Source organism: Equus przewalskii, chromosome 23, assembly GCF_037783145.1.
Source record: "Equus przewalskii isolate Varuska chromosome 23, EquPr2, whole genome shotgun sequence".
In the NCBI taxonomy this organism is placed as follows: Eukaryota; Metazoa; Chordata; class Mammalia; order Perissodactyla; family Equidae; genus Equus; species Equus przewalskii.
The window spans coordinates 8,536,871-8,561,227 of NC_091853.1; the positions used below are offsets into that span (position 1 = coordinate 8,536,871).

A 24,357-nucleotide genomic window follows, 5' to 3' on the forward strand; every position below is an offset into this window, starting at 1 on the left:
ATCTCAGAGACCTAATCACTTTGGATATCACTCAGCTTTTCTTTAGTCCTGTCAGAAAAAAAAAAAAAAAAAATGCTTATTCTGAAATCCAAGGAGTTATCACTATTTTAGACCTTCATCCTTGAGGTGGGGTGAAATTTTAAATTAAATATTTTCTTAAAAATTACTTATTGATAAACTACTTATTGATAAAGTTGAAAACAATACAGCCAGGATTTTGGAATGCATGAACTAATTGTAAACTGGAAGCCAAATTTATTTTGAATCCCATCTCCCCAGCCTCAGAGGGAATTTAGATTTATCCTATGTTGCAAGTTTTAAGAACAAGGTAAGCCATTGCCAGCTACAGCACTGATAGTTGCTATTAGCTTCAAGAGAGCTTTGTCTTCCAAACAGTTTCTCCTTGTTGGGAAGAGATATGTCAGATGATGAGTCTGACAGGATTGTTTTATGCTCTTGGGCTCTTGGGTTGAATAAAACAATGCATCTATACAGCCGCTCTTTTTCCAGAATCCCCCTCTGAAGAACCAGAACTGTCGGTGACGCTGACCACATTCCTTGCTGCTGATTTTTTGTTAAGCATAACTCATCCTAAACATGCTGCCTTAAGGGTACTTTTTTCTTATTTCAAGGAAATTGAGTTACTTTGTAACACAAGAAATAACCAGGTACATCATAAAAATATTAGATGGGATATCTATCTAACAATTGCATATGTAAGTCATGCAATAAGTGCACATCTGAGTCAGTCTTCTGTATGTAAGACAATGGACTTAGGAGAAAGAACCTATATGAGTAGGACATATCTCAGTTTAATTCCTGGCTTTACCACTCTCTAATTATGCAACCTTTCCCCTGTCATTTAACCTCTCTAGGCTCCCATTTCTTCACCTAAGAATAGCAGTTCTCAAACTTTTTGATCTCAGGACCACTAACACTCTTTAAAAATTATTGAGGACCCCAAAGGGCTCTCTTAGGAATTAAAATTTCTTAAATATTTATTAATTCACTTTAAGATAATAATCTGTTACATGTTAACACAAGTAACATTTTTATTTTAAAAATAATTATTTTCCAAAACAAAAAGTAGTAAGAAGAATGACATTGTTTTACATTTCTGCAAATCTTTTTGATGTCTGGCTTAATAGAAGACACTGGATTCTCTTATCTGCTTCTGCATTCCATCTGTTGTGATATGTTGTTTTGGTTGAAATATATGAAGAAAATCGGGCCTCACACAAATTTGAAGTTAGAAAAGCGAGGATTATTTTAATAGCCTACTCTGATAATTATGGATATTCTTCTCCAATACTACACTGAAACTTGACAAGTTCCTCAAAGGTTAGTTGCAATGTGGACTCTGAAATCATGTTGATAAACTTTTCTAAAGTCCATTGGTCTATCTTGTATGTTGAATACAGCTTTTATGCATGATCTTGTAATACCACCCATTGATCATTTGGAAAATACTGGTTCACTGCAAATCTTTCAAATGTTGATGCATTTCATTATACAGTATCTAAAAAATCACATTCATTATCACCACTGGTCTTATCACAAGTCTTTAAGTAATGGGGCAAAAAGTCTTCTCTGAGTAGTAACAGCCACAAGCTGGCACTTAACAAGTTTGAACACTTTCCAAGCTGAGATTCAAAGTGTTCCTAGGTATATAAAAGCAAATGTAAAATTGTCTCTAGATGAAAACACCTTAAACCAAATCCTCAAAGAATTTCTAAGGATAAAGTTCCAAGGAACATAATCTCACAATAAAAAAAAAAAATCACAAAACACACAAGGAAACAAGCTACATTGTCAGACATTATCAGCAGACACAACAGACAGAATCAGATTTACTAATATTTCATGTATTGGAGTAGAGTCTGACAATAAGCAAAGTATATATGATATTTATAGAAATAAAAGAGAGGGCCAGCCCCATAGCCTAGCGGTTAAGTTCAGCACGCTCCGCTTCGGCGGCCCAGGTTCAGTCCCCAGGCATAGACCTATACCACTCATTGGCGGCCAGCACGTACAAAATAGAGGAAGATTGGCACAGATGTTAGCTCAGGGCAAATCTTCCTCAGAAAAATAAAATAAAAGAATCCAACCTGTAAGGAATAAAACCTAATAAAAATGATGAAGCAAATTTGGCAAAAAATAAAGAGCAAAATAAAACTTATAGAAATAATATAATCATTGAAATTAAAATTCAATGCATGATTTAAAAAGACATCACGGATAAAAGAATTAATGAACTGAAAGATGAACCTGAAGAAATTACTCAGAAGGCAGCACAGAGACAGAGATGGAAAATACAAAAGAGCTTGAAAAATTTGAGGGATAGAGTAAGAAGGACTAACTATGTCTAATTAGAATGCCAAAATGAAACAATAGAAGAAAAAGGGGACAGGAATTGTTCAAAATAATAATGATTGAGAATTTAATAATTGATGAAAGAAACTGAGGAAAGCAAACAAATTGCAAGCACTATAAATTATTTTTAAATTCACTCCTTGATTACAGAACTCCAACACCAAAGAGACAACCTTGAAGGCAGCCAGAGAGAAAAGACAGGAAATGTACAAGTATTCCAAGAGCTGACTTCTCAATAGTAACAATGGGAGGAAGAACACAGTGGAATACTGTCTTCAAAGTGCTCAGAGAAAATAGCTCTCAGCCTGGAGTTATATGCCCTTGTATAATCTTCAGTAATTTCAGACATTTTGGATAAACAAAAACTGATAAAGTTTACAACTAATAGATCTTCTATAAGGAGATTTCTAAAGGTTGTGCTTTAGAAAGAAGGAAAACTAATCCACAAATAGGGTGGCCAGATTTAGCAAATAAAAACAGAGGAAGCCCAGGGGCCAGCCCGGTGGTGCAGCGGTTAAGTTCACATGTTCCACTTCGATGGCTCGGCGTTCGCCAGTTCAGATCCCAGGTGGGGACCTACGGACTGCTTGTCAAGCCATGCTGTGGCAGGTGTTGCACATATAAAGTAGAGGAAGATGGGCATAGATGTTAGCTCAGAGCCAGTCTTCCTCAGCAAAAAGAGGAAGATTGGCAGGAGATGTTAGCTCAGGGCTAATCTTCCTAAAAAAAAAAAAAATTCAATAAAATAGAGGAAGTCCAGTTAAAATGGAATTTCAGCTAAGCAACAAATAATTTAGCATAAGTATGTCCCAAATATTGCAAATGTTGCATGGGATGTACTTACACTAAAAAAATGTATTTGTTGTTTATCTGAAATTCAATTTTAACCGGGTGTCTTATATTTTATCCAGCAGCCCTATCCATATGGGAGAGTTAAAGATGGGAGAAGGAATGATTAGGAAAGAAAATAGTAAATTTATGACTGAATGTAAACAAACATTGGCAGTATTAATTATATCTAAGTTGTGGGATAAAAAATAAACAAGATAGAACTAAAATACTGAACACAATGGTAAATGAATCCAGGGAAGGTGTCAAAGTTAAAGCTTTCTAAGGTTCTTGTACTTTTAAGGAGGAAAGTAAAGATGTTCATTATTTTAGACTTTAAATATTCATATTAAAATGGCTGAGGTAGGGGGCTGGCCCCATGGCCAAGTGGCTAAGTCCGCGCGCTCCGCTGCAGGCGGCCCAGTGTTTCGTTGGTTCAAATCCTGGGCGCGGACATGGCACTGCTCATCAAACCACACTGAGGCAGTGTCCCACATGCCACAACTAGGAGGACCCACAACAAAGAATATATATATCACATCAAACCACACTGAGGCAGTGTCCCACGTGGCACAACCAGAAGGACCCACAACAAAGAATATACGACTATGTACCAGGGGGCTTTGGGGAGAAAAAGGAAAAATTTAAAATCTTTGAAAAAACAAAAACAAAAACAAACAAACAAAAATGGCTGAGGTGACTACTAAAAGCATAAAATTAAAGTGCATAACTTACAAAGAAAAGAATTAAAAAAAACAATAAGAAACAATTCAAAACAGAATGAAAAACAATTCAAAAGAAGGCAAGAATATAACAAAAGAAACAATGAAAGAAAGAAAAGGAAGGGAGAGAGAAAGAGAAGAAAAGACAGGAAAAAAGGAACAGAAAAAGTGAGATACCATATTTATGGATTGGAAGATGCAATGTAGATGTCAGTTCTTCCCAAATTGTTATATAGATTAAATTCAATTCCAATCTCCAGAGAAAAAAATACATCTTGTATTGTTTACTTTATACTATGTTGTTAGTGCCATCGAGTAGATTCCGACTCCTAGTGACCCTGTGTACAGCAGAACGGAACCCTGCCCGGTCTTTTTGCACCATCCTCTCACCTTCCAGCACTATATCAGACAACGCTCTGATGCTAGTCATAGGGTCCTATTCATAGTGGCCACGTCCTTCTTCCTAGTCTGACTTAGTCTGGAAGCTCTGCTGAAACCTATCCACCATGGGTGACCCTGCTAGTATTTGAAATACCAGTGCCATAGCTTTCAGCAACACGCAGCCACCACAGTATGACAAATGACAGATATATAAAATTCTAGAAACGAGCTAATTTATAGTAACAAAGTGTTGATGAGGGGCCGGCCCCGTGGCCAAGTGGTTAAGTTCGCATGCTCTCGTTCGGCGGCCCAGGGTTTTGCCAGTTCGAATCCTAGGCGCGGACATGGCACCACTCTTCAAGCCATGCTGAGGCGGCATCCCACATGCCACACCTAAAGGACCCACAACTAAAAGTACACAACTATGTACCAGGAGACTTTGGGGAGAAAAAGGAAAAATAAAATCTTAAAAAAAAAAAAGTTGATGAGTAGTTGCCTGGAGACAGGGGAGTTGGGAAAGAGTAATGGATTACAAAAGTTCAGAAGGAAACATTCTTTTATTTTTGCTCAGGAAGATTGGCCCTGAGCTAACATTTGTTGGCAATCATCCTCTTTTTACTTGAGGAAGATTGTGGCTGAGATAACATCTGCACCAATCTTCCTCTATTTTATGTGGGATGCTGCCACAGCATGGCTTGATGAGTGGTGCTAGGTCTGCACCCAGGATCCAAACCCACAAACCTTGGGCCACTGAAGCAGAGCACACAACTTAACACCTACACCACCCAGCCAGCCCCAGAAGGAAACTTTTGGATGTATTCATTATCATGATTGTGGTGATGGTATCACAGATGTATATATGTATGTTAGAACTTGGCAAATTATACACTTCAAATATGTTCAGTTTCTTGCATGTCAGTCATATTATAACGTTGTAAAGAATAATTTTTAAAACTATACAAAATATTAACTTCAATTTAGATCCCAACAGGGCTTCTTTCTTTTTTTAGGGGGTAGAGGGGACTTGACAAGTTGATTGTAAAATTTCTGTGGAAAAGCAAAGATCCAAAATTAGCCAGACACTGCTGTCTGTACCTGGGGAAGAACAAGGTGAAGAAATATTTTCACTTGATGCCAAGAAGTACAATAAAGTTATATTGATTAACAGGTATTGGTGCAGGGACAGACCTGTCAGTCAATGGAGCAAATTAGAGAGCCCAGAAACAGGCCTTTGTATACATGGAAACTCCATTACTGAGATGGTGAATACTTGGGACACATTATACAAATTTAAGTCTCTTGCCTAGTCAAATAGTGGTTTAAAGGTTGAGTCTAGAATCCATGGCTTATAATTCCATTGTGCCTGAGACTATACAGAAAGTCAAGGGCAGAAGCCTCATTGCTAGACCTGGCCTTAATTGTTCCATATCTAAGGGGGCTGACTTTGACCACTTATCAGTCTTGAATTCAATGTCTATAAGAAAGATAAGACCAAAGTAAAGCAAGATATGAAAAACTTCAAATTACCTTCACAGAACAATACATTTCTTTAGGGGCCTTTTTCTCACTGTTAGCAGAAACATTCATCTTTTGCCATCTGTGTCTAAGAGGTGTCTGTCTTTTCCACCATGCTACCCAATACCTACACCGTAAACGTGAATAAGGCCATAGTGCATTAGCATCGAAATCACACGTGAGCTTGGAAATAGTAAAAAGAAAAATCTTTTGTTCTGCCTTACGCAGTGTCTCAGGTCTTTTCCTCAGGGCTGTGAGGACCAAATAAGATGTCATATATGGAAGTAGCTAGTACAGTCCCTGACATATGTCCCTGACATAAAGGAAGCGCCATATAAAGGTAGCTATTATTAGGGTGTAACATTCCTTTGTCCAGACATCATTCTGAAGTCGTCTTGTAAACACCTAATTGTCCTGCTTTATGATGAGAGCAAGAAAGTGAGTCTGGAGAGACTTATTTGTCTCAACTATCTGTCAGCTCTACCTTCAAAATCAATCCTGCATCTGACACTTTCCACCCCTCCAGGCTCCCACCCTGTTTCACGTGACCATCTTCTGATGCCTACATTACACCAAAAGCTTCCTAACAATCTTGCTGACATTCCAGATCACATCACTTCTCTGCTCAAAACCCTGCAGTGGTTTCCCATCTCAGAGAACAGTCCTCACAGTGGCCTCCCAAGCTCTCCGTAACCTGCCGCTTGCTACTTCCTGACCACCTCCTCCCGCGCTCCTCCTCACTCCCTCCGCTCCCTCTACAGTGGCGTCCTTGCTTTTCCTGGTGTTGACCAGTGTGACCACATGTCCAGGCCTTTGCCCTAGCTTTCCCCTAGCAATTTTTCTCTAGATAATTGCATTGTTCACTCCCTAATATCCTCAAGTCTTTGCTCAAATGCTTCCTTTTTAGTGAAGATTTCCCTGACAACCACATTTGAAAGAGCCCTGCCCCCCACCAGCACCCTCTGCCTGCCTTTCTCAGCTTTATTTTTCCTCTCTGGCACTTACCACGTTATCTGATACTCTATGTTTTACTTACTTATTTTGTCTGCCCCACTAGAATGTCAGCTCCAGGAGGGCAGGGCTTTTGTCTGTATTCTCTGTAGTATCTATTCCCAGCATCTGAGAGACTACTTGGTACATAATAGGTGCTCCATAAACACGTTTTGGGTGAATTATTAAATGGATAGTTGACCCATACATGCCAAGCTCTGGGTTAGGAGCTGGGGGCGAGGGGTGGGTCTGGCATGGAGATGAATAAATTGTGGTCCCCGTCCTGGAGAGGCTTTTAGCATCACAGGGGAGACTGACACATAAACAGATCATATTTGAGATGATGCAGTAAATTGTTAGGTGAAGCCAGGCAGAGAAGCCCTGAGACCAGCCTAACCAATAGGGAAGACCTCCTAAAGCAGATACTCCCTCAAATGTCGGCAGCTTGTTGCTGATGGTAGCTTAATTCTTAGCAAGCATTGACCTTTCTTTCAGTTTTTAACTAAAATGGCTTGGGACGAATAGATCACTTAAAAGTTAAACAGGAGTCCAATCTCAGCTTTATCGTCTATATGGCACAGAACACCAACACTTTCCCTAGTTTTACATCTGGAAGAAGAGGGAGGAAGGAAGCATGCAATATATCATTTCTAAGCCCAGGGATTTTCAAGAGCATGAGGATACCTTTAAAATACCTAAATGTACAGCTTTATAAAAGTTGAAAAAGTCAATTTATGTATTTTAAGAGCTGTGACATTTGAAGGATAAACAAGCACTGATTTTGAATCATGGAACCCAACTTTCCAGCTTGAGAACATAATTACATGGAAATCCTTTATTTTTTTTTTAAAGATTGGCACCTAAGCTAACAACTGTTGCCCCCTTTTTTTTTTCTCCCCAACCCCCCCCATACATAGTTGTATATATTTTTAGTTGTGGATCCTTCTAATTGTGGCATATGGGATGCCACCTCAACATGGCCTGATGAGTGGTGCCATGTCTGCACCCAGGATCCGAACTGGCGAAACCCCAGGCCGCCAAAGTGTAGCACACGAACTCAATCACTCGGCCACAGGGCCGGACCCTGGAAATCCTTCCTTAATGTGTTTGGCAGGACATACTGTAAATGAAACAGATCATGACTAAACTAGAATTGCCATTTGTTGACTTTCTGGTGGGGTTGGGGTCAACTAATGGGTTATTTCCATTTTCTTCAATGAAAATAATTTACCTGGGATCTCACTTAGTAAATGGGTATAATTTTTCATGAATATATATAGTTTTCAAATAAATGAGGAGGATATTGGAATTATAAACCTGGGAATCAGTGATTCACACTAAAGATAGCAGGGTATAACAGCAACCTACACATTCCATTCTCCCACGCCACCCCCAGTGCTCGAGCAGTGTGTGAGATTATATATAGAATTACAGGTTCCTAGGATTGGAAGGCATCCCCGAGATTGAGTAGTCCAACTTCCCACTCAGTGCCAGAGTCTTAAGGTCACAACGGGTTTTTGTTTTTTTTTTTTAAACCCGCTCAGTTCCACCATTGGATAACACTGAGTTTGTACTCCATAAAGCCTCCAAGTTTTTCCAAAACAATCCTCGGTCAAGCCAGCTTTCCCCCCATCCTGATGACACCGTTGGGGCTTTTCAGACAGAAAGAGAAGACTTCAATATTCCTGCCTGTAGTGTTTCATTTAGTGCTTTTGGTCCTTTCTTCCAGTCCCTAAAGATAATTATTCTTCAATGTTCTAATTCTGTCAATTAGGAATGAGATAGGCTCTTGTATATTTGGTCTCTGCCACTTACCACCTGTGTGGGCTCGGGTAACTTTCTTATCCTCTGAGCCTATTTACCCATAAAATGGAGGCTAATTCCTAACCTGCTATCATTAAAAGGATGAACTAAAACACACACTCAGCATGTAGTAAGCATTCAAAAAGGAGCTATTATTTTTCTTTTTCATTCGTTTATGGCCCTTCAGATTTGTTTCATTAGCCATGACTGTGGACAGTTTTCAACCAGGCAGTCACCCAAGCCATAGACCTTCATGATAGGAGGTACTTCGCTGCCTATTTCGTTGAAATAGAATTTTCCCCGTTTCACATTCAGGATATCTTATCCTCAGTCTTTCGGTACCTGGTCAATCTCCACAACTTCTCAAAGACTATCTTATCACATCTACAGTTATTTCAGTAAATACAGAGTATAACAGGCTTGTTAATACTGCAACAAACAGAACAGACCAAATCCCTTCCATGGCGTTTTACCTCTTAGAAAGGGGAAAATGAGTCAACATGTAACACCAAGTAGTGGGGGTAGGATGAAGAATAAAAGGTTAAGAGACCTCGAGTCGGGTGCAGGTGGTTCCGTCTCACATAGGGCCTCAGAGCCCGGGGGAGACATTTGAGTAAGCACCAGGCACTGAAAGGTATTTTACCTTTCCTGCAGAGAAAGAGCAAGCATGAAAAGCCTGAAGAAACCTCAAAAAAGCATGGCATGTCCATGTGGCTAGAGCTAACAGAGCTTGAAACATACTATTCCCTCATACCCTGAACACATTAGAACTCACTTCTACCAACAGAGGGTTTATTTTGGAGAAAAGGAGTGACCGTTTTTATCCATTCAGATTTGCAATGTTCACAATTCTTAAGCTATCAAAAGTATTAAAGTCTTAAGAAAAACAGTAACTCAAAAGCTCCTACCCACTTTCAAGGGCTAATTAGTGAGCTTAAATTTGATTAGGAAGTATTTAATATTTAGGCTTTGGGATGTTGCCAGAAGCCAGAGCTATTTCCTTCAGGAATTTTGGGAGTAATTAACTGGCAACCCACTGGTTTACTAATCTTACTATCCTCATTAACTTGACCTAAGTACATGCCCCAGAATTTTATTTGCATAACTAGTACTCCTAAACACCGATTTCCTAACACAAGGATACTTCTATAACAGTAGTATTTACACTTCATTTAAAATCTAGTTTGTCCCACTGTTTTTTCTAGGCCTTTTTAAAATATCCATCTTTGGGGAGGTCTCTGAGACTAGTTACTTCCCTTGCACCCACCAACTTTGGCATCTATCAACAACTTGCCAGACCCATCACCATGCTACTTATTGCAAATGTAGATTTTCAAATTCCAGCATTCCTACTGCCACTCTAAGAGCTCATTTTTCTTTGCAATTTCGTCTGTATAAAGGCATGTATTTTGATGGTTCAATTGCCCATTTGGGTCAGTAAGAGCACCGGTGAGGTTCCTGTGTTAACATTCTCATTCTTTGGGCACTTTCTTCCATAGCAAAAATTGCTTAAGCTCAAATTTTGCTTTTCCAGCCTCAAGCTAGTACTCTGGCTTTTAAGGGTGATTTTCAGATAAAGAATTTCTGGTGGGGGCAGCTCCGTGGCCAAGTGGTTAAGTTCGTGCACTCCGCTGCAGCAGCCCAGGGTTCAGATCCTGGGCGTGGACATGGCACCGCTCCTCAGGCCACACTGAGGCAGCATCCCACATCCCACAACTAGAAGGAGCCACAACTAAGGTATACAACTATGTATGGGGGGGGGGGGGGTTGGGGAGATAAAGCTGGGGAAAAAAATGGGCAACAGTTGTTAGCCCAGGTGCCAATCTTCACCAAAAAAAAAAAAATTCGGGCAAAAATTGACCAAGTGATTTCACATTCAAGCCCTAGACAATTTCTGCAAAATATAGCTCATCCTTCAGATCATGTCACTGTTTCCAACAGAAGCACAGCATTTTAAATATAAATGCTATAGTTTATTTCTCAGCACAAATTGCACTTTCAATCCTAAGACATCCTGTAAAATACATATGAAAATGTGTTGTTAAATGAACGCCAGAGGGCCTTAATCACCAAGGTGTCCTATTTCCCTTCCTTTATCCTACTGAAGTGAAATAAGCACACTTGATCAGATATTTTGTATAAAAATTTATTAAAACTGAAAGTTGCTTTTAATCTTCTATCACACAAGCATCCATCCAGCTGTCTGCAAAAACAAAGAAGCCATTTTACTCATATTTCCATATTTCAATTCTAATGGTATTTGGAGTATATGAATATCAGATCTTATCTCATCATCAAGTAATCAGTGAGAGAGTTCAAGTTGGGGTGAGATCATCATGTATTCTGGAATAAGACAACAGCACTATATTTTTAAGTCTCACCTTTCAACTGGTAAGCTGCATAACTGCTGTCATAAATGCCCTAAAATTAGTAAAGATGACATGTTAATCATGGTAAAAAAGAAACAAACAAAAAACTTCAGTGATGCTTGTTAGTAACCTCAGAATCAAAATGGAACGGTTTTATAAGTGATATCATTCTATTTCATTTGGCAGAATCATCACATCACTGGTTACATTCTAACATATCATATGCAACACCAAAGACTGATTTACCTTGAAATCTTCAGAGTAACAGAAGGTCTGCCTATTAGAAGACAAAAAAAGCCATTCATTTAAAAACTGCCTACTTAACTCCCCCCATTAAGTTTTTGAAACTAACATTCAGGGCCCTGAATCTATTCTGTACAGTACTACAACAGTGCATGTATGTCATTATACATTTGCCCAAACCCAGAGAATGCACAACCCAGGAGTGAACCCTAACAAAAACTATAGACTTTGGGTGATAATGACATGTCAATGCAGGTTCATCGTATTGGAACACAAGTCCCACTCTGGTGGTGGATGTTGACAGAGGGGTATATGGGACTCTACTTTCTGGCTCAGTTTTGCTGAGCATCTACACTTCTCTAAATGTTTGTTAATTAAAATATATTAAAACCTGTACTTCTCCAAATCTTGAATTCTTAACCCTGAAATTAAGAGAGTACAGAACGTTTGTATATGAGCCATTAGTTATCCAAACTCCTGACCATTTTCCATGGGACAATAAATAGCTAACTTCCTTTTTCAAGGGTATTATAAGATTGTTGCAGCCAGATACATCAGATAGGAGCGAAAGACTTAATATTGCTCATCACCGTGAGTCTGCTGAACTATGTTATCATCATTGTATCGGCTTTAAACCACTCCACGTAAAACCCAAACTTGACTAACAGTACCTGTGCTTAAAACTCCTGTTCCAGGCCTTGCAGACGACCCAACTCTTCACACCTACAGAAATTTAGTCAAATTTAGTCATAGGTAGTCATAGGTGCAGTTATATAATTTTCCAGGTACTGTTTCAGTTTTTAAAAATTAATCTTCATTGTTTTTCAGAGAGATTCCCATCTGTTATTTTCAAAAATCATCACTAACAGCACCTTACTTAGTAACTATGTAAGATTAATAAAATACATACCTTTACATAAAAGGTGACCAACATCTGCACCTAAAAAAAGAGAGTAACGCTTTAGATGTACGTCATCATAGCTGACTACTAAAGCCTTTTACTTGTCAAAACTGTCCACTGGCTTTGCAACACAGAAACACTAAGATAGCCAACAATTACTAAGACCAGCACATTTCAGAAACAATGAACCTGAGTACCAGGAGACAAAGAAGTGTTTTGATGTCTTACCCTAAGCAAGCCATCCGCGAATAAAAACTTGTGTAGTACCCAGTAGCTAGAAGGGAAACGAGATCTTTCATTAAAATGCTAAATATCATTAAATTTCCCTCAATTATTTCTCACAGGGTTCTTCAGTGTTAAATTTGTCTACATGCTCATTTCAGGTCAGACATTTGATCAACATCATTACAAAAACCCCGTTCAGAGCATGCTCAACATGCATTCACCAACATAGGAGATAAGTCATAATTAGTAGCTTGGTAGCTAAGCATTCTACCATATCAGCATTCTCAGTAACACTTAAGCCTACTGAAATGTTTTTACCATTAACACTTACCAAAAAAACCAAACTCTCAATCCAGACATGTCAAAGCTCAAGTCCACCTAAGAAATAAGAGTGGTTTTATAATAGCCAAAGATAAATTTTCTCCCCACAAATCTGAAAAGTGCCTGAAATCAGGTAGAGCTAATTAAGACCTTCATGTTCAGTCAGTATTCGCTTATCATCATACAGGCTGCTTTTACAAACTATGATAGCACGTTAATACCAATAACAGGACAAGGACCTGGCATTTATTTAATGCATTTAAGCACACTGTTCAAGCACTTCCTAGTATGAGTGCTTCCTGTGCATTAGAAGGCATCCCTAAAAAGCCATTTCTGTCACTTTGCCCAGTTACCGATGTTTAGTTTGATTATAGTTTTACTTACCACTTCAACTTCCAGCTAATTCTGTTTAATGTCTAGAAAGAAGAGCAGCTCGATTAGTAGTACTTCTTTGTGGTTATATTAACAGCAAACCAGTTTTACTAAAGATCCCAGATACATCAGACAAATGGTTTCTCTCTTCATGATTCAATCTGCTGAACTATGCAACCATCATAGTATCTGTTTCTCCAGGTTTCCCTCAGCATTAAATATAAAATGTGGAGTGCAGAAGTTCACATTTGAAAAGGGGAGGAAAACCCTAATGCAATCAACACTTATTTGGCCATTTGTAACCTCTGAAAAAATTAACTGAAAAGTACTGGGTAAATGTGGGCTATAAAAAGGCTTCTCACCTGTTTGCCCACAGCTAGTGTGTGAAGCTTGCCCTTTAGGACCTGCGAAGAAATAGCTTCATGTAAACTCACGTGCAATCTCGATGTTCTCCAAATCACCATTCTGTGTGCCTCAGTTAGGATAACGGTGGTAATAATTCTCGTCATTCTTACAGTCAAGAGTAGCAAATAAAATGTCATCATTGTGGCACATTCAGCGCATTTTCGACCTACTTCCCTTTGTGAGGAATTCCAGTAACTTACCCCAGCAGCTGTTCTCAGCCCTCTGGCAAAGACCTACAAAACAGGCAAAGCATATCCAATCAAACATGCTGTTAGCCAAGTTAAACATTAATGTCTTAAGTATTTAAGCCTCAGAATACAGCTTTTCAGAAATCCTTTCTGTCCACTACTCTTAAACCATCACAGGCTTAACATAAAGACCACCTCTAAGCAGATTTCATTCTTCCCACTGTATTTATCAATTTCTTACCTGTCCATCTGGTGCCATCAAAAGCCACATTGTATTCGTGCCTCGCACCATTCCTAGATTAAAAATTAGAGATTTTTTTAATTCATTTTGTTCTAAATTAAGCTTAACCATTGTCTTTTTTGTATCATGTCTGCAGAGCGTTTATACCACCCATGATTTCATGACTGTAAAGGGTGCACTTATATTACAAAAGAGCAATGCAAAAAGATAAGTTTAAGAACCGTGGACGGCAATCATGGTGCACTGCGGAATTCAGCCATTTAGAGAACCACGTGGTCTACTCCAACCACCCGCCTTCCTGAGAGCAAGCGGCCGAAATTATTAACAAAGGCCCGCTCGGGTTTCTCAGCATGCACCGCCATCAGAACCGTTGGCATTCATCAACAGTCTCAGATGTCCCTACCAACACAGGCTTCATCAGAGGCAGGACACGCGAGCCGAGATATTCCCGCAGTTCAGCCCTAACCACCACTGCAGTAGTTTAGGTCGCGCCACCACCCAACGCGCAATCTTCCACCATCGTCGTCTGTGAGTCCTGCAAAGGCTTGCAACTGGACTAGAAATGCCAGCCACTTGAAGGTGCCTTTGACAGCCAAGGCCTGGAGGCCTAGAACCAAGAACCCATTCAGCAACTGCAAAAAGACAAACATACCAGCCACTCACTCCCAGCCTCGAAAGACCGAGATGGCGTCCAGGCACCTGTATATAAAGACTCTTTTCCATGACGTCATGACGCACTCTCCCCGCTAGCGTCTGCTTCAGCTCCTCCCCGCTCCTCCCTCTGTCTCCGCCCCCTCCCCCAGCCACACCCCTTCCCGTCTTCTAAGCCCGCCCCCCTGGGCCCCGCCCCACCTCGCCATTGTGGGCGGGGACACGGCGCCAGCGTGACGCAGGGCTCCCGCCCTCCTACCAAGAAGGAAGAGAGGAGAGGGGAGGGGGCGCGAGAGACGGAAAGCGCTGGGGGAGGGGGGAGGGGGGAAGAGGGAGGGGGAGCGGTGTAAGGGTGAGTGATTTCCTTCCGGCACGTCGCCCGCTCCGGGGGAGGGAGTGGGGGGTTTCACTTCCGGGACGGTGTTCCGGCCCATTCCGGCCCATTTCCACCCCCGGAGGTAGGTGCTGCTCCTTGACTGGGCTCGGGCCCCGCACGCTGGTCCCGCTGCCCTGCACCGGGGCCGCCTTGCCGGGTCTCCGCCGCAGCCTGCTCCTGGGGCGCCCAGCCACTTCCCTTCAGCCCCCCTCAAGGCACCCGGAGACCTTCCACCCCCTTGGCCCCGGGCCGGGCTCAGCTGCCGGACCCGCCCCCTCGCCGGGCCCCTCCCTCAGGACCCCGGGATGGGCGGCCCCCTCCCCCACGGCAGCCCGGACACACCCAGACACACACACCCACCTCTGGGCAGCTCCCCGCCCGCCTACGCCTCCCGCCTGGACCCGGTCCCGGGGCGCCGCCCCCTTCCCGGTCCTTTACCCTCACCTGACTGCTCGCTCCCCGGCCCCGCGCCTCGCTGACGTTTCCCCCCTCAGGCAGCCCGCGCTCCCCACGCTTCCTAACGCGGGCGAAAGCCGCTCAAGTACCGGAGTGGCCAACCCCATGCCGTTCCCGATTCTCCCTCTTACAGCTCTCACCCCTCCAGTGCCGACGGTAAAGACCTTACTCCAGGGGCTTCCTCCTCACTGGGGAATTGCCGGAAAGAGCAAACCAAAAAGGCGCTGGTGTAGGCTCCAAAATAAGCACATCTGAATTCAGGATGGCATCGACAGAGGCTCTTATTGGATTAAAAGTTTCAAAACAAACAAAAACGCTTTGGAAAAAGGTCAGATTGGCTAAAGTTGATTCTTAAAAGCAGTATATATACACTTCCCTATTTACTGATAAGTGTGTTGTAAATGCATGGCCATACTGCGAGCTTGTCAGGTTAAGTTCTGAAGTTGCAGGTCCTACGCAACTGTGATGTCTTACAAATTTACAGATAAATGGAAACACCTTGGACTCGAGTCAGTGTCTTCCTGTTGGGATTTGTACAAACTGTGCTCTAAACCGTCGAAGACTGTTGGATCCAGTTATAGGCTTAGTGATTTAGCAAGTTTTTAAAAATCTTTTAATGTTAAAATATTGGCCATATTTGGTAGATGTCAGTTTTTTACCAGCTTTGGGGAACTAAATTTCAGAATCAAAACATCACCACCACTCTGAGATTCCCGACTTCGAATTTAGATGAAGGCCGGTTTGCCTACCCTTTCCTACTTCTGAGAGTGAACTTCTCCCAGTCCTCGTCTTGACAGAGTCCTGACACAGCTGTGGCATTTTTCCTAACCTTGGGTTTGCCTCAGACTCCTGAACCCAAAGCCTTTTGGGGTGCTCTGACTCTTAAGCTTAGAAATAATGTCTTAGATTCGTGTGGGATATTAGTCACTTTATGAAATAATAAACATAACTCATGCAGCACGTAGTAAAATATTAAGAAGAGAGACATCTAATCAACCCGTCTGTGTATAACTACTGTTATTCAAAAAGCTGCTTCCTTTCCTCCAAAGGGAAGTTGTCACAGGATGTTATATTCAGTGTACAAATACCTTATGATTAACACTTTAAAAAAACCTGACAATAGCTGTTTCCTCGTCTGTTCTGTTGAACTTCTGTTTTGATGTTGCATATCTCATTAGTAAGGAAAGTATGGGCATAGCTTGAATTTTTAGGAGTCTAATAATCGCTTTTCAGTTTTAACGGTGTCTTGCCATGAAACCTAGACTGAAAAACCTGTTGGTATTTCTTTTCCACGTCTAAACATAAGGATGGTATCTCTTTTTGCTTGGAGATTTTGAAATTCTACCAAATAATATTTTTAAATATGTTTGAATTGGAAAGCACGAGGGGAGTGAAGTTACAACTTTTAATGGGCATGTGGTTTCCTCTTTCAGCAGGGTTGAATGCCTGCCTACGCCCTCAGGCACGACCATGGAGAAAGGAGGGAACATACAACTGGAGATCCCTGACTTCAGCAACTCCGTCCTGAGCCATCTAAACCAGCTGCGCATGCAGGGCCGTCTCTGTGATATCGTGGTCAATGTGCAAGGACAAGCTTTTCGGGCTCACAAAGTGGTACTAGCTGCCAGCTCCCCCTATTTCCGAGATCACATGTCCTTGAATGAGATGAGTACTGTCTCCATTTCAGTCATCAAAAACCCTACTGTTTTTGAACAGCTCCTTTCTTTCTGTTATACAGGGCGGATATGCCTACAACTGGCAGATATTATCAGCTACTTGACAGCTGCCAGTTTTCTGCAGATGCAGCATATTATAGACAAATGTACACAGATCCTGGAGGGCATTCATTTCAAAATTAACGTGGGTGAGGTTGAAGCAGAATTAAGTCAAACGAGGACAAAGCATCCAGAGAGACCTCCAGAGTCTCACAGGGTCACCCCAAATCTAAACCGCTCCCTCAGCCCACGACATAATGCCCCAAAGGGAAACTGGCGAGGTCAGGTTAGTGCTGTGCTGGATATCAGGGAGCTCAGTCCTCCTGAGGAGTCCACCAGCCCACAGGTAATTGAACAGAGTTCTGATGTAGAGAGCCGGGAGCCCATTCTTCGGATCAACAGAGCAGGACAGTGGTACGTGGAGACAGGAGTAGCAGACCGAGGGGCCCGGAGTGATGATGAAGTGAGGGTTCTTGGAGCAGTACACATCAAAACTGAAAGTTTCGAGGAGTGGCTTGGGCCTGAGAATCAGCCTTCTGGAGAAGATGGGAGTAGTGCAGAGGAAGTCACAGCCATGGTGATTGACACCACCGGCCATGGTTCTGTAGGACAGGAAAATTACACTTTAGGATCTTCGGGAGCCAAAGTGGCTCGGCCAACGAGCAGTGAAATTGACAGGTAAGTTTTGTTTTGTTTGCCCGTCTAATGGCAGACATCACTAAAGCGGGCCCTCTGTGTGGTACAGAGAGCATCTTCCTTACTTGATGTTCTTAGCCAAAATAAATTAATGTTGGGGAAACTGGAGGTGTGCCAAAAAGACTTGCATTCTTATTTTTTTAAAGCAGGAAGCTCCTAGTCCTGAAGTATTCACAGTGTTGTGAGAACTATGGTAAATTTAGACACTTCCATGAATCAGAATAGGATCTGCAGCCACACTAGGATCAGTAATTGCCAGGGCTTCCTCGGAATTCCAGGCAGGGAGCTGATCATCAGCTGGGAACCTGGCAGCATTGCCCTTCCTTGGTATGTTATCAAACAGGTAGGTGGCCTCGGGGAGTCTCACTTTCCTTTGTAGCACTGTTTACTTTTCTTTGCCCCCACCTACCAAATTAGAGGAAGTATGGTACCAGCAGTGATTGTTCTTTCTATTTATTTATTTATTTATTTTTAAATTTTTGAGGAAGATTAGCCCTGCGGTAACATCTGCCGCCAGTCCTCCTCTTTTTGCTGAGGAAGGCTGGCCCTGAGCTAACATCCGTGCCCATCTTCCTCTACTTTCTATGTGGGACGCCTACCACAGCATGGCGTGCCAAGTGGTGCCATGTCCACACCCGGGATCCGAACTGGGCAACCCTGGGCCATCGGAGCGGAACGTGTGAACTTATTCGCTGCGCCCCCCCAGGCCAGCCCCTATTGTTCTTTTCAAATTAGTATAATCACCGTAATTCCAAGGAAAAGCTTTTTGGATGTTTTTCATTCCTTTTTTCAGTTATCATTTGATGATAGCTCCCCCGTTTTCTTTCATTGATGACTGCTGCTACCACAAGCCTGAGAGTTGGTTTTCCACCAGTGCTACTGTGCCCTTTGCCTCACTTTCTCTTTCTAATACATTGCAGTTGTTAGAACATTTCTTTTTGGTGGAAATAACAATAATTTTAATGTAAGAAAACTGAAAGAAATATTGCCAACTTAGATTGGTAATATTCTTTTCCTCTCTTGAAAATATATTGACCGCATGAGCAGCAAAAACTAAAGAAGCTGTTACTCTGGTTCACACCTGGTCTTGAGAGACATATGTGTCACAGAAATTCAGAGAGTATATACGGTATCTACTTCAGGCAGTCTTGTTTTTTTTTCCTTCTTGTGTCCTTGATAGTTGAAATATTCTTGAACATAATACTTATTTCCCCATTAGCACTGTTGTCCCCTATGTTGAAACTGTATCAGAAGTAATAGCTTAAATGCAGAGACTTTTCATTTCCATGATCTATAGCAATAGTCTGAAATATGTAACAAGTTATCATGGGGCTAGGAACAACGAAAACCCTTATAGTTACATGGAAGAAACAAAGTTATAAATCCAGTTTTAATTTATCCTTTTATGGTCTCCCAGTACTTAGGTGAGGATAGGTTTTATTTAGTCTTAGCTTCACCAGGTCATATAGTCTATCTGCAATGTCATTTTGTATTTCTTAAATTTACTAGGGCAAACCTTTCTTATTTAAACCAGATCCTATATTGATGCCGTGAAAGTATTTCTTAAGTAATGTGTTGTTCAGTTTGTTCCCCCTTCCTCAGCCATGGGATAAAGAGGGTAGACATCACCATTTTTTAAGTTTCTTTTCTATTAGTCCCCTTCTTGTTCCTCTTCCGACAGATTTAGCCCCTCCGGCAGTGTTGTTCCCTTGACTGAGAGACACAGAGCCAGAAGTGAGTCTCCTGGGAGAATGGATGAGCCTAAGCTGCCCAGCTCCCAGGTATGTAGTTGTGGATTTAGGATTGCTGCGGTGGTTGGAGAAATTGCCAGTGTGTGTGAACAGAGCACAGTAAGGAGGGAAAGATGAAGATGTAGGAGAGGCAACAGTGGCCCCGTTAAATAAATACTGTATTTGATTACTTTTTACTTTATTCTTGCTTGTGAGAATGCAGGAAATACACTTTTGGTGTCAACAGAGTTTAGGAAGTAGAAAAAGATAAGATTCTGGAACTCTTTCCTCATGATTGAAACCAGTTTGTAGTCCTGAGAGTAATAGAAATAACCCCTGAAAACTACATGCAGGTAATTTAGGACCTGGGATCGAGAGAGTCTGATTTTATACACGTGTGGGTATACTACTACATAATTACTAATTTTTATAGTATTATGTATTTGTAAACAAATTGCGTATGCATTTTTGTGTGTTTGTTTTTTTGTATTCTTGTGTCTTTTCATTTATTTTCTTCCTGAATCTTTTGTTAGACTAAAATGTCCTAGAAAGGATAGGAATGTCTTCTATTTTCTTTGCAACTCTCCTTAGCAAGTAGTATAAGTAGTTGGTTGATATTTTTGTTTGTTTTTTCTCACAGGTCTCTATCATTGAAGATTGATTTTTAAAAAGATGGTGAACTCACCAAGTAGAACACAATAAATTGTAAACACTTTTGCACTGTAAAAGGAAACACTGGTGGATTAAGATTACATAGCTAATTATTTTTAGCTTCTGCATTATACTGATAGTATTTTGTTTAATTTTTATCTAAACCATTGGATCTTTATTGTGTACATAGTGTAGTAACAGCAGCAAGGCATTGTTATAAACTGTGTTTATTTGCATATTATCATGCTGGTTTTTCAGTACCAGAAAATGAATTGTAACTGTTACAAGAGAATTTTTTATTTTTAATAAGGTGTTAGAGAAAATGTTAGGAGCTTAGAGGAAAAGTGAGTTTACTCAATATAATTAGGAGCCTTTTTCTCCTCATCTGTCAAATAGGATGTGGTGACTGTGTGAAGGTGACTATTATGCAAGTAAATACAGCAGTGAGACAGACCTTACGACATAAGGGAAAGATAAGACAGGCTAATAAATGCACAATACACATACAGATTTCAGTAAGAGTGTTGTGGGAGTAGGAGTGCCTAAAAGGCAATTACTGTAGGGGCTGGCCCTGTGGCTGAGTGGTTAAAGTTTGGTATGCTCTGCTTCAGCTGCCCAGGTTCACGGGTTCAGATCCCAGGTGTGGACCTATTCCACTCAGTCATGCTGTGAAGGCATCCCACGTACAAAGTGGAGGAAGATTGGCACAGATGTAAACTCGGGGTTAATCTTCCTCAAGCAAAAAAAAAAAAAAAAAAGGAAGATTGGCAACAGATGTTAGCTCAGGGCAAATCTTCCTCACCAAAAAAAACCAAACAAACAAACAAAAGTAATTACTGTAATCAATATCTACTTAAAGGAAGTGTTTTCAGGAAAGTTTAAATGCAGTTTTTAAAGAAGTAGGTAGAAAGAAATAACTTATATGTAGTGGGATAGGGATAAAAATTGGAATTCTACAAGGTGTTTACCTGACTGAAGCAGAAGGTGCAGGCTGGAAAGAAATAGAAGATAACTAATATTGTCTGGAGGTGATATTGAGATAAGTTAATGTATGCCTTAATGTGCATGAAGGTTTATTATGGTGAGTCTTCTCACCAGTTAGTTTTTCCCTGCCACAGAGTCGCAAAACAGGACGTTGACTTACATTACAGGAAGAACAAGTTTTGATAAACTTGCAGAGCTTCCTGATTATAACGGTGATTAAACTGGAACAGACTACTAAGGTCACTTCTTTACCCAAAAACATTCTGTGGCTTTTTCCTTTTTCACTGTATGAAGGTTAAAGTACTTGGCCTGATTTTCCAAGTAATTTGTAATCTTTCTAACCCAGCTTTTCCCACCATTCATCAGCATTCACTGTCTGTTCCACACAGGCAGACTTTCTCTGTGTCCCAATACTGCATCAAACATTCCTGTCTCTGCATCTTGAATTCTGGATGCCGTGTTCTTCCCAGGTGTCTGGGTCCACCCAAGGCCAACTCCTACTTCCATCTGCCCTAACTAGCCCAGTCCTCTCTCATCTCTCCTTCTTAAACCACTGTAGCATTTACAGATAGTGATATAATTTCTCCTAATTCTCTGCTGATGCATATAAATTATTCTTTTTTCATTTGCATCAATTTTGTGTTTCCGTCTAGATTGAAATCTCCTTGAGAGCAGAGTGCACATTTTCTAATCTTTATGTATGACATGTCTTATCAGGTATGCAATAAATAGGAGTTGTTTACCCCTCAATAATTCTGAGTAACTAAAGTTACTTAGTAGGTGCCCGGTAGAGAGGCACCTACTAAATAGGGGATTGTTTAGTTGTCCATGAAATCCCCAGTTTGGGAGATTTTTAAATAAAATTAACCAAATCAGATGATTTTTGAAGTCCCTTCAATTCTTTGACTCTCTGATTAGTCATTGAGATTAAGATGGTAGATGGCTTTGAAGGCCATGTCAAGAATTTAGACTGGTATTTGTTTTAGAAAATATGGAAATCATTCATTTATATGGAATTTATTTATGTGGAATAATTCATTAAAAAAATAGTTATTCAACACCTACTGCATACCAGGCACCGATCAAGTTCTGGCATATTCTGCAATGTAGAATGTCCCTGTGCTTAGAGTTTATAATCTAGTAGGGAATTGCCAAGTGTGGGGAGTGAAATGATCTGCCTCTTAGTGACAGAACCAGAGGCAGCCATTTTCCTTCCTGCCTCTTTTTAAGGTTCAGTGGAATAAAACTAGCAAAGATAGATTGTTGCCTTTGACAGGAACCTAATCTACATTTTATGCTCAGTTATTTTGCTCTTGTATTACAACTTTACTGCAGTAATTTTTTAGGTGAGATTGATCATAATGTGTGAGTTTTGTGATTATAATTCATCACGTATAACTAAAATACAATTCCTTGCTGCTTGTGGACAATGCTGGCATGACATTACTCTCCTTAAGGGTAGGCAGATTTTTTTTAGGGAATTGGTACCCTCAAGATTATGAATAATATTGTTAGTTTGTAATGTTTAATAATAGCTAACATTTATTGAGCTACAGTAAGCACTTTAGTATATTAACTCATTCAATGCTCATAGCAACCTATGGGTTAGATGCTGTTATATTCATTTTACAGATGAAGAAACTGACACATAGAGTAGTTAAATAACTTGCTTAAGGTCATACAATAAGTAGGACACAGATTTGAACCCAAGTTCCAGCACTCTTAATTGCTATACAGTATAACAACATGCACTGAAAATATTTCAAGGTACTCTTACCATGTTTTATTCTCCAACAGAGCTGGCAAAGTATATGCTAACCTTTTCTTTTTATGGATGGGAAAACTAAACCTCAGAGAAGCTTTTCTGTGCTTTGTCTGTGGTCACCCAGGACCTTTTAGTGCGATAATCCCTCATTCTTTATGTGAGTTCAGTTTTGGTTATCCAGGGATATGGAGGAGAAAGAAATGTTATATAAAACAATTCTGTATTCGTCTAAAACCTCAGTCTTCCTATTCAACACTTGACTTCACATACTGTTTCCCAAACCTGCTGAGAACTGCCTCGCTTCTGTTGGAAGAGCTGAGGAGCATTGTCAGCTAACATATGTGAAAGGAGACAAAACACATTTTTAGAAATTCAAGAAGAGGACACAAGATAAATTGCTAATTAGATGAATCTCCAGTTAATCCAGAGTCAACTTATCTGTTTTCTCCTCTTTGCCTTGGTACTTTAGCCTCGGCTAGACATATATAATTCCCTCCTACATATTTAAAATGCTGGTATACATACATAAGTTTTTTGCTCACAGCATTATATATATAATATATATGTTTTATACTACATATATACATATATTGGCTTCAGAAGTCAGCAAGCTAAAAACATCAGTCATTTCTGAATAGTGATATTATACGACAGAATTTTGAATGAAAAGCATTTATAAATCCAAGATTTTAAAATTATTCATTCAAAGGAATATATTGTTCCTACTCCCTCCCAGCTTTCAGATAGGAGGAACCCATGTTTATTTCATATATTAAATACTTTAACTATCTAGATGGTTAATGTTGAGGTTAGGTAAAACAAAATTAAGGTCTTATTTAATTGATATTAAGGAATTACTGTTTTTTTTTATGTGTAATAGTGGTATTTTGATTATAATAAGAAAAAAGAATCCTCATGTTTTAGAGACAGATACTAGAATGTTTATGGGTGAAATTATGTCTGGAAGTTTCTTTGAAAGTAATATGAGAAAGGAGAGAAATAGTTGAGGGTAAAAACCAAAATTGTCCTTAGTTTGATGATTGTTGGGTGATGGGGATTCAATATTCTATTCTGTCTAAAAGTTTTCATAAAAAGTTAAAAAGTATGTATCATTTGACCTTCATAAAGAAAGAAAGTAAATCAGAGGGGAAAAAAACGTTTATTTTTCAGTAATTTAAAGAGTTATCTAGTTAACAACAGCATAGTTCTAATGCTGCTTTTATAATAATTGCTTTTTTTTAATTGTCCTAAGTAAATTTATTATTACAATGTAAGAAATTTACCTTGAGGGGAGATACTTTATAGACTAAGAGAGATTGGAGAAATAATATATAAATCACAGATTATTCTATTTTCTTTTAATAATCTGTTTAAATCAATTCACAACCACTACAAATAATAGGTGTATAAAATTAGATGGTAATGTGTCTGTGCACTGTATGTCAAGGACACTTAC

General features: G+C 40.2%; 1 protein-coding gene and 10 non-coding genes across 22 annotated transcripts in view; 1 reads left to right on the top strand and 10 right to left on the bottom strand.

Moving 5' to 3' along the window:
• Window positions 1–10,881: 10,881 nt before the first annotated feature.
• Window positions 10,882–10,958, bottom strand: LOC139079020 (small nucleolar RNA SNORD81). Its single transcript, XR_011532282.1, has one exon. It is a non-coding gene; the product is annotated as a small nucleolar RNA SNORD81 (small nucleolar RNA).
• A 150-nt stretch (window positions 10,959–11,108) lies between these two features.
• LOC139079022 (small nucleolar RNA SNORD47) lies at window positions 11,109–11,186 on the bottom strand. Its single transcript, XR_011532284.1, has one exon. It is a non-coding gene; the product is annotated as a small nucleolar RNA SNORD47 (small nucleolar RNA).
• A 584-nt stretch (window positions 11,187–11,770) lies between these two features.
• On the bottom strand, window positions 11,771–11,852 carry LOC139079025 (small nucleolar RNA snR60/Z15/Z230/Z193/J17). Its single transcript, XR_011532287.1, has one exon. It is a non-coding gene; the product is annotated as a small nucleolar RNA snR60/Z15/Z230/Z193/J17 (small nucleolar RNA).
• A 158-nt stretch (window positions 11,853–12,010) lies between these two features.
• On the bottom strand, window positions 12,011–12,095 carry LOC139079021 (small nucleolar RNA SNORD79). Its single transcript, XR_011532283.1, has one exon. It is a non-coding gene; the product is annotated as a small nucleolar RNA SNORD79 (small nucleolar RNA).
• Window positions 12,096–12,471: 376 nt separating this feature from the next.
• Window positions 12,472–12,536, bottom strand: LOC139079029 (small nucleolar RNA SNORD78). Its single transcript, XR_011532291.1, has one exon. It is a non-coding gene; the product is annotated as a small nucleolar RNA SNORD78 (small nucleolar RNA).
• A 262-nt stretch (window positions 12,537–12,798) lies between these two features.
• LOC139079024 (small nucleolar RNA SNORD44) lies at window positions 12,799–12,859 on the bottom strand. Its single transcript, XR_011532286.1, has one exon. It is a non-coding gene; the product is annotated as a small nucleolar RNA SNORD44 (small nucleolar RNA).
• Window positions 12,860–13,164: 305 nt separating this feature from the next.
• Window positions 13,165–13,232, bottom strand: LOC139079028 (small nucleolar RNA SNORD77). The gene has a single exon (XR_011532290.1). It is a non-coding gene; the product is annotated as a small nucleolar RNA SNORD77 (small nucleolar RNA).
• Window positions 13,233–13,513: 281 nt separating this feature from the next.
• On the bottom strand, window positions 13,514–13,595 carry LOC139079019 (small nucleolar RNA SNORD24). Its single transcript, XR_011532281.1, has one exon. It is a non-coding gene; the product is annotated as a small nucleolar RNA SNORD24 (small nucleolar RNA).
• A 159-nt stretch (window positions 13,596–13,754) lies between these two features.
• On the bottom strand, window positions 13,755–13,816 carry LOC139079030 (small nucleolar RNA SNORD75). Its single transcript, XR_011532292.1, has one exon. It is a non-coding gene; the product is annotated as a small nucleolar RNA SNORD75 (small nucleolar RNA).
• Window positions 13,817–14,229: 413 nt separating this feature from the next.
• LOC139079023 (small nucleolar RNA SNORD74) lies at window positions 14,230–14,309 on the bottom strand. The gene has a single exon (XR_011532285.1). It is a non-coding gene; the product is annotated as a small nucleolar RNA SNORD74 (small nucleolar RNA).
• A 510-nt stretch (window positions 14,310–14,819) lies between these two features.
• Window positions 14,820–24,357, top strand: part of ZBTB37 (zinc finger and BTB domain containing 37) — a 30,673-nt gene continuing 21,135 nt past the window's right edge. For 4 of the 12 annotated variants that reach the window (XR_011531958.1, XR_011531960.1, XR_011531955.1 and 1 more), the window contains exons 1-4: window positions 14,860–14,986; window positions 15,494–15,688; window positions 16,797–17,753; window positions 19,453–19,552. Coding sequence is in view for 5 of the 12 variants with exons in the window: in XM_070590908.1 (XP_070447009.1) it covers window positions 16,831–17,753; window positions 19,453–19,552 (1,023 nt within the window). In the remaining 7 variants the exon portion in view is untranslated. Of the gene's footprint in view, window positions 14,987–15,493; window positions 15,689–16,793; window positions 17,754–19,452; window positions 19,553–20,141; window positions 20,777–24,357 lie in introns of those variants that run through there. The other 8 variants (XR_011531959.1, XR_011531954.1, XR_011531956.1 and 5 more) reach the window with 5 other exon arrangements.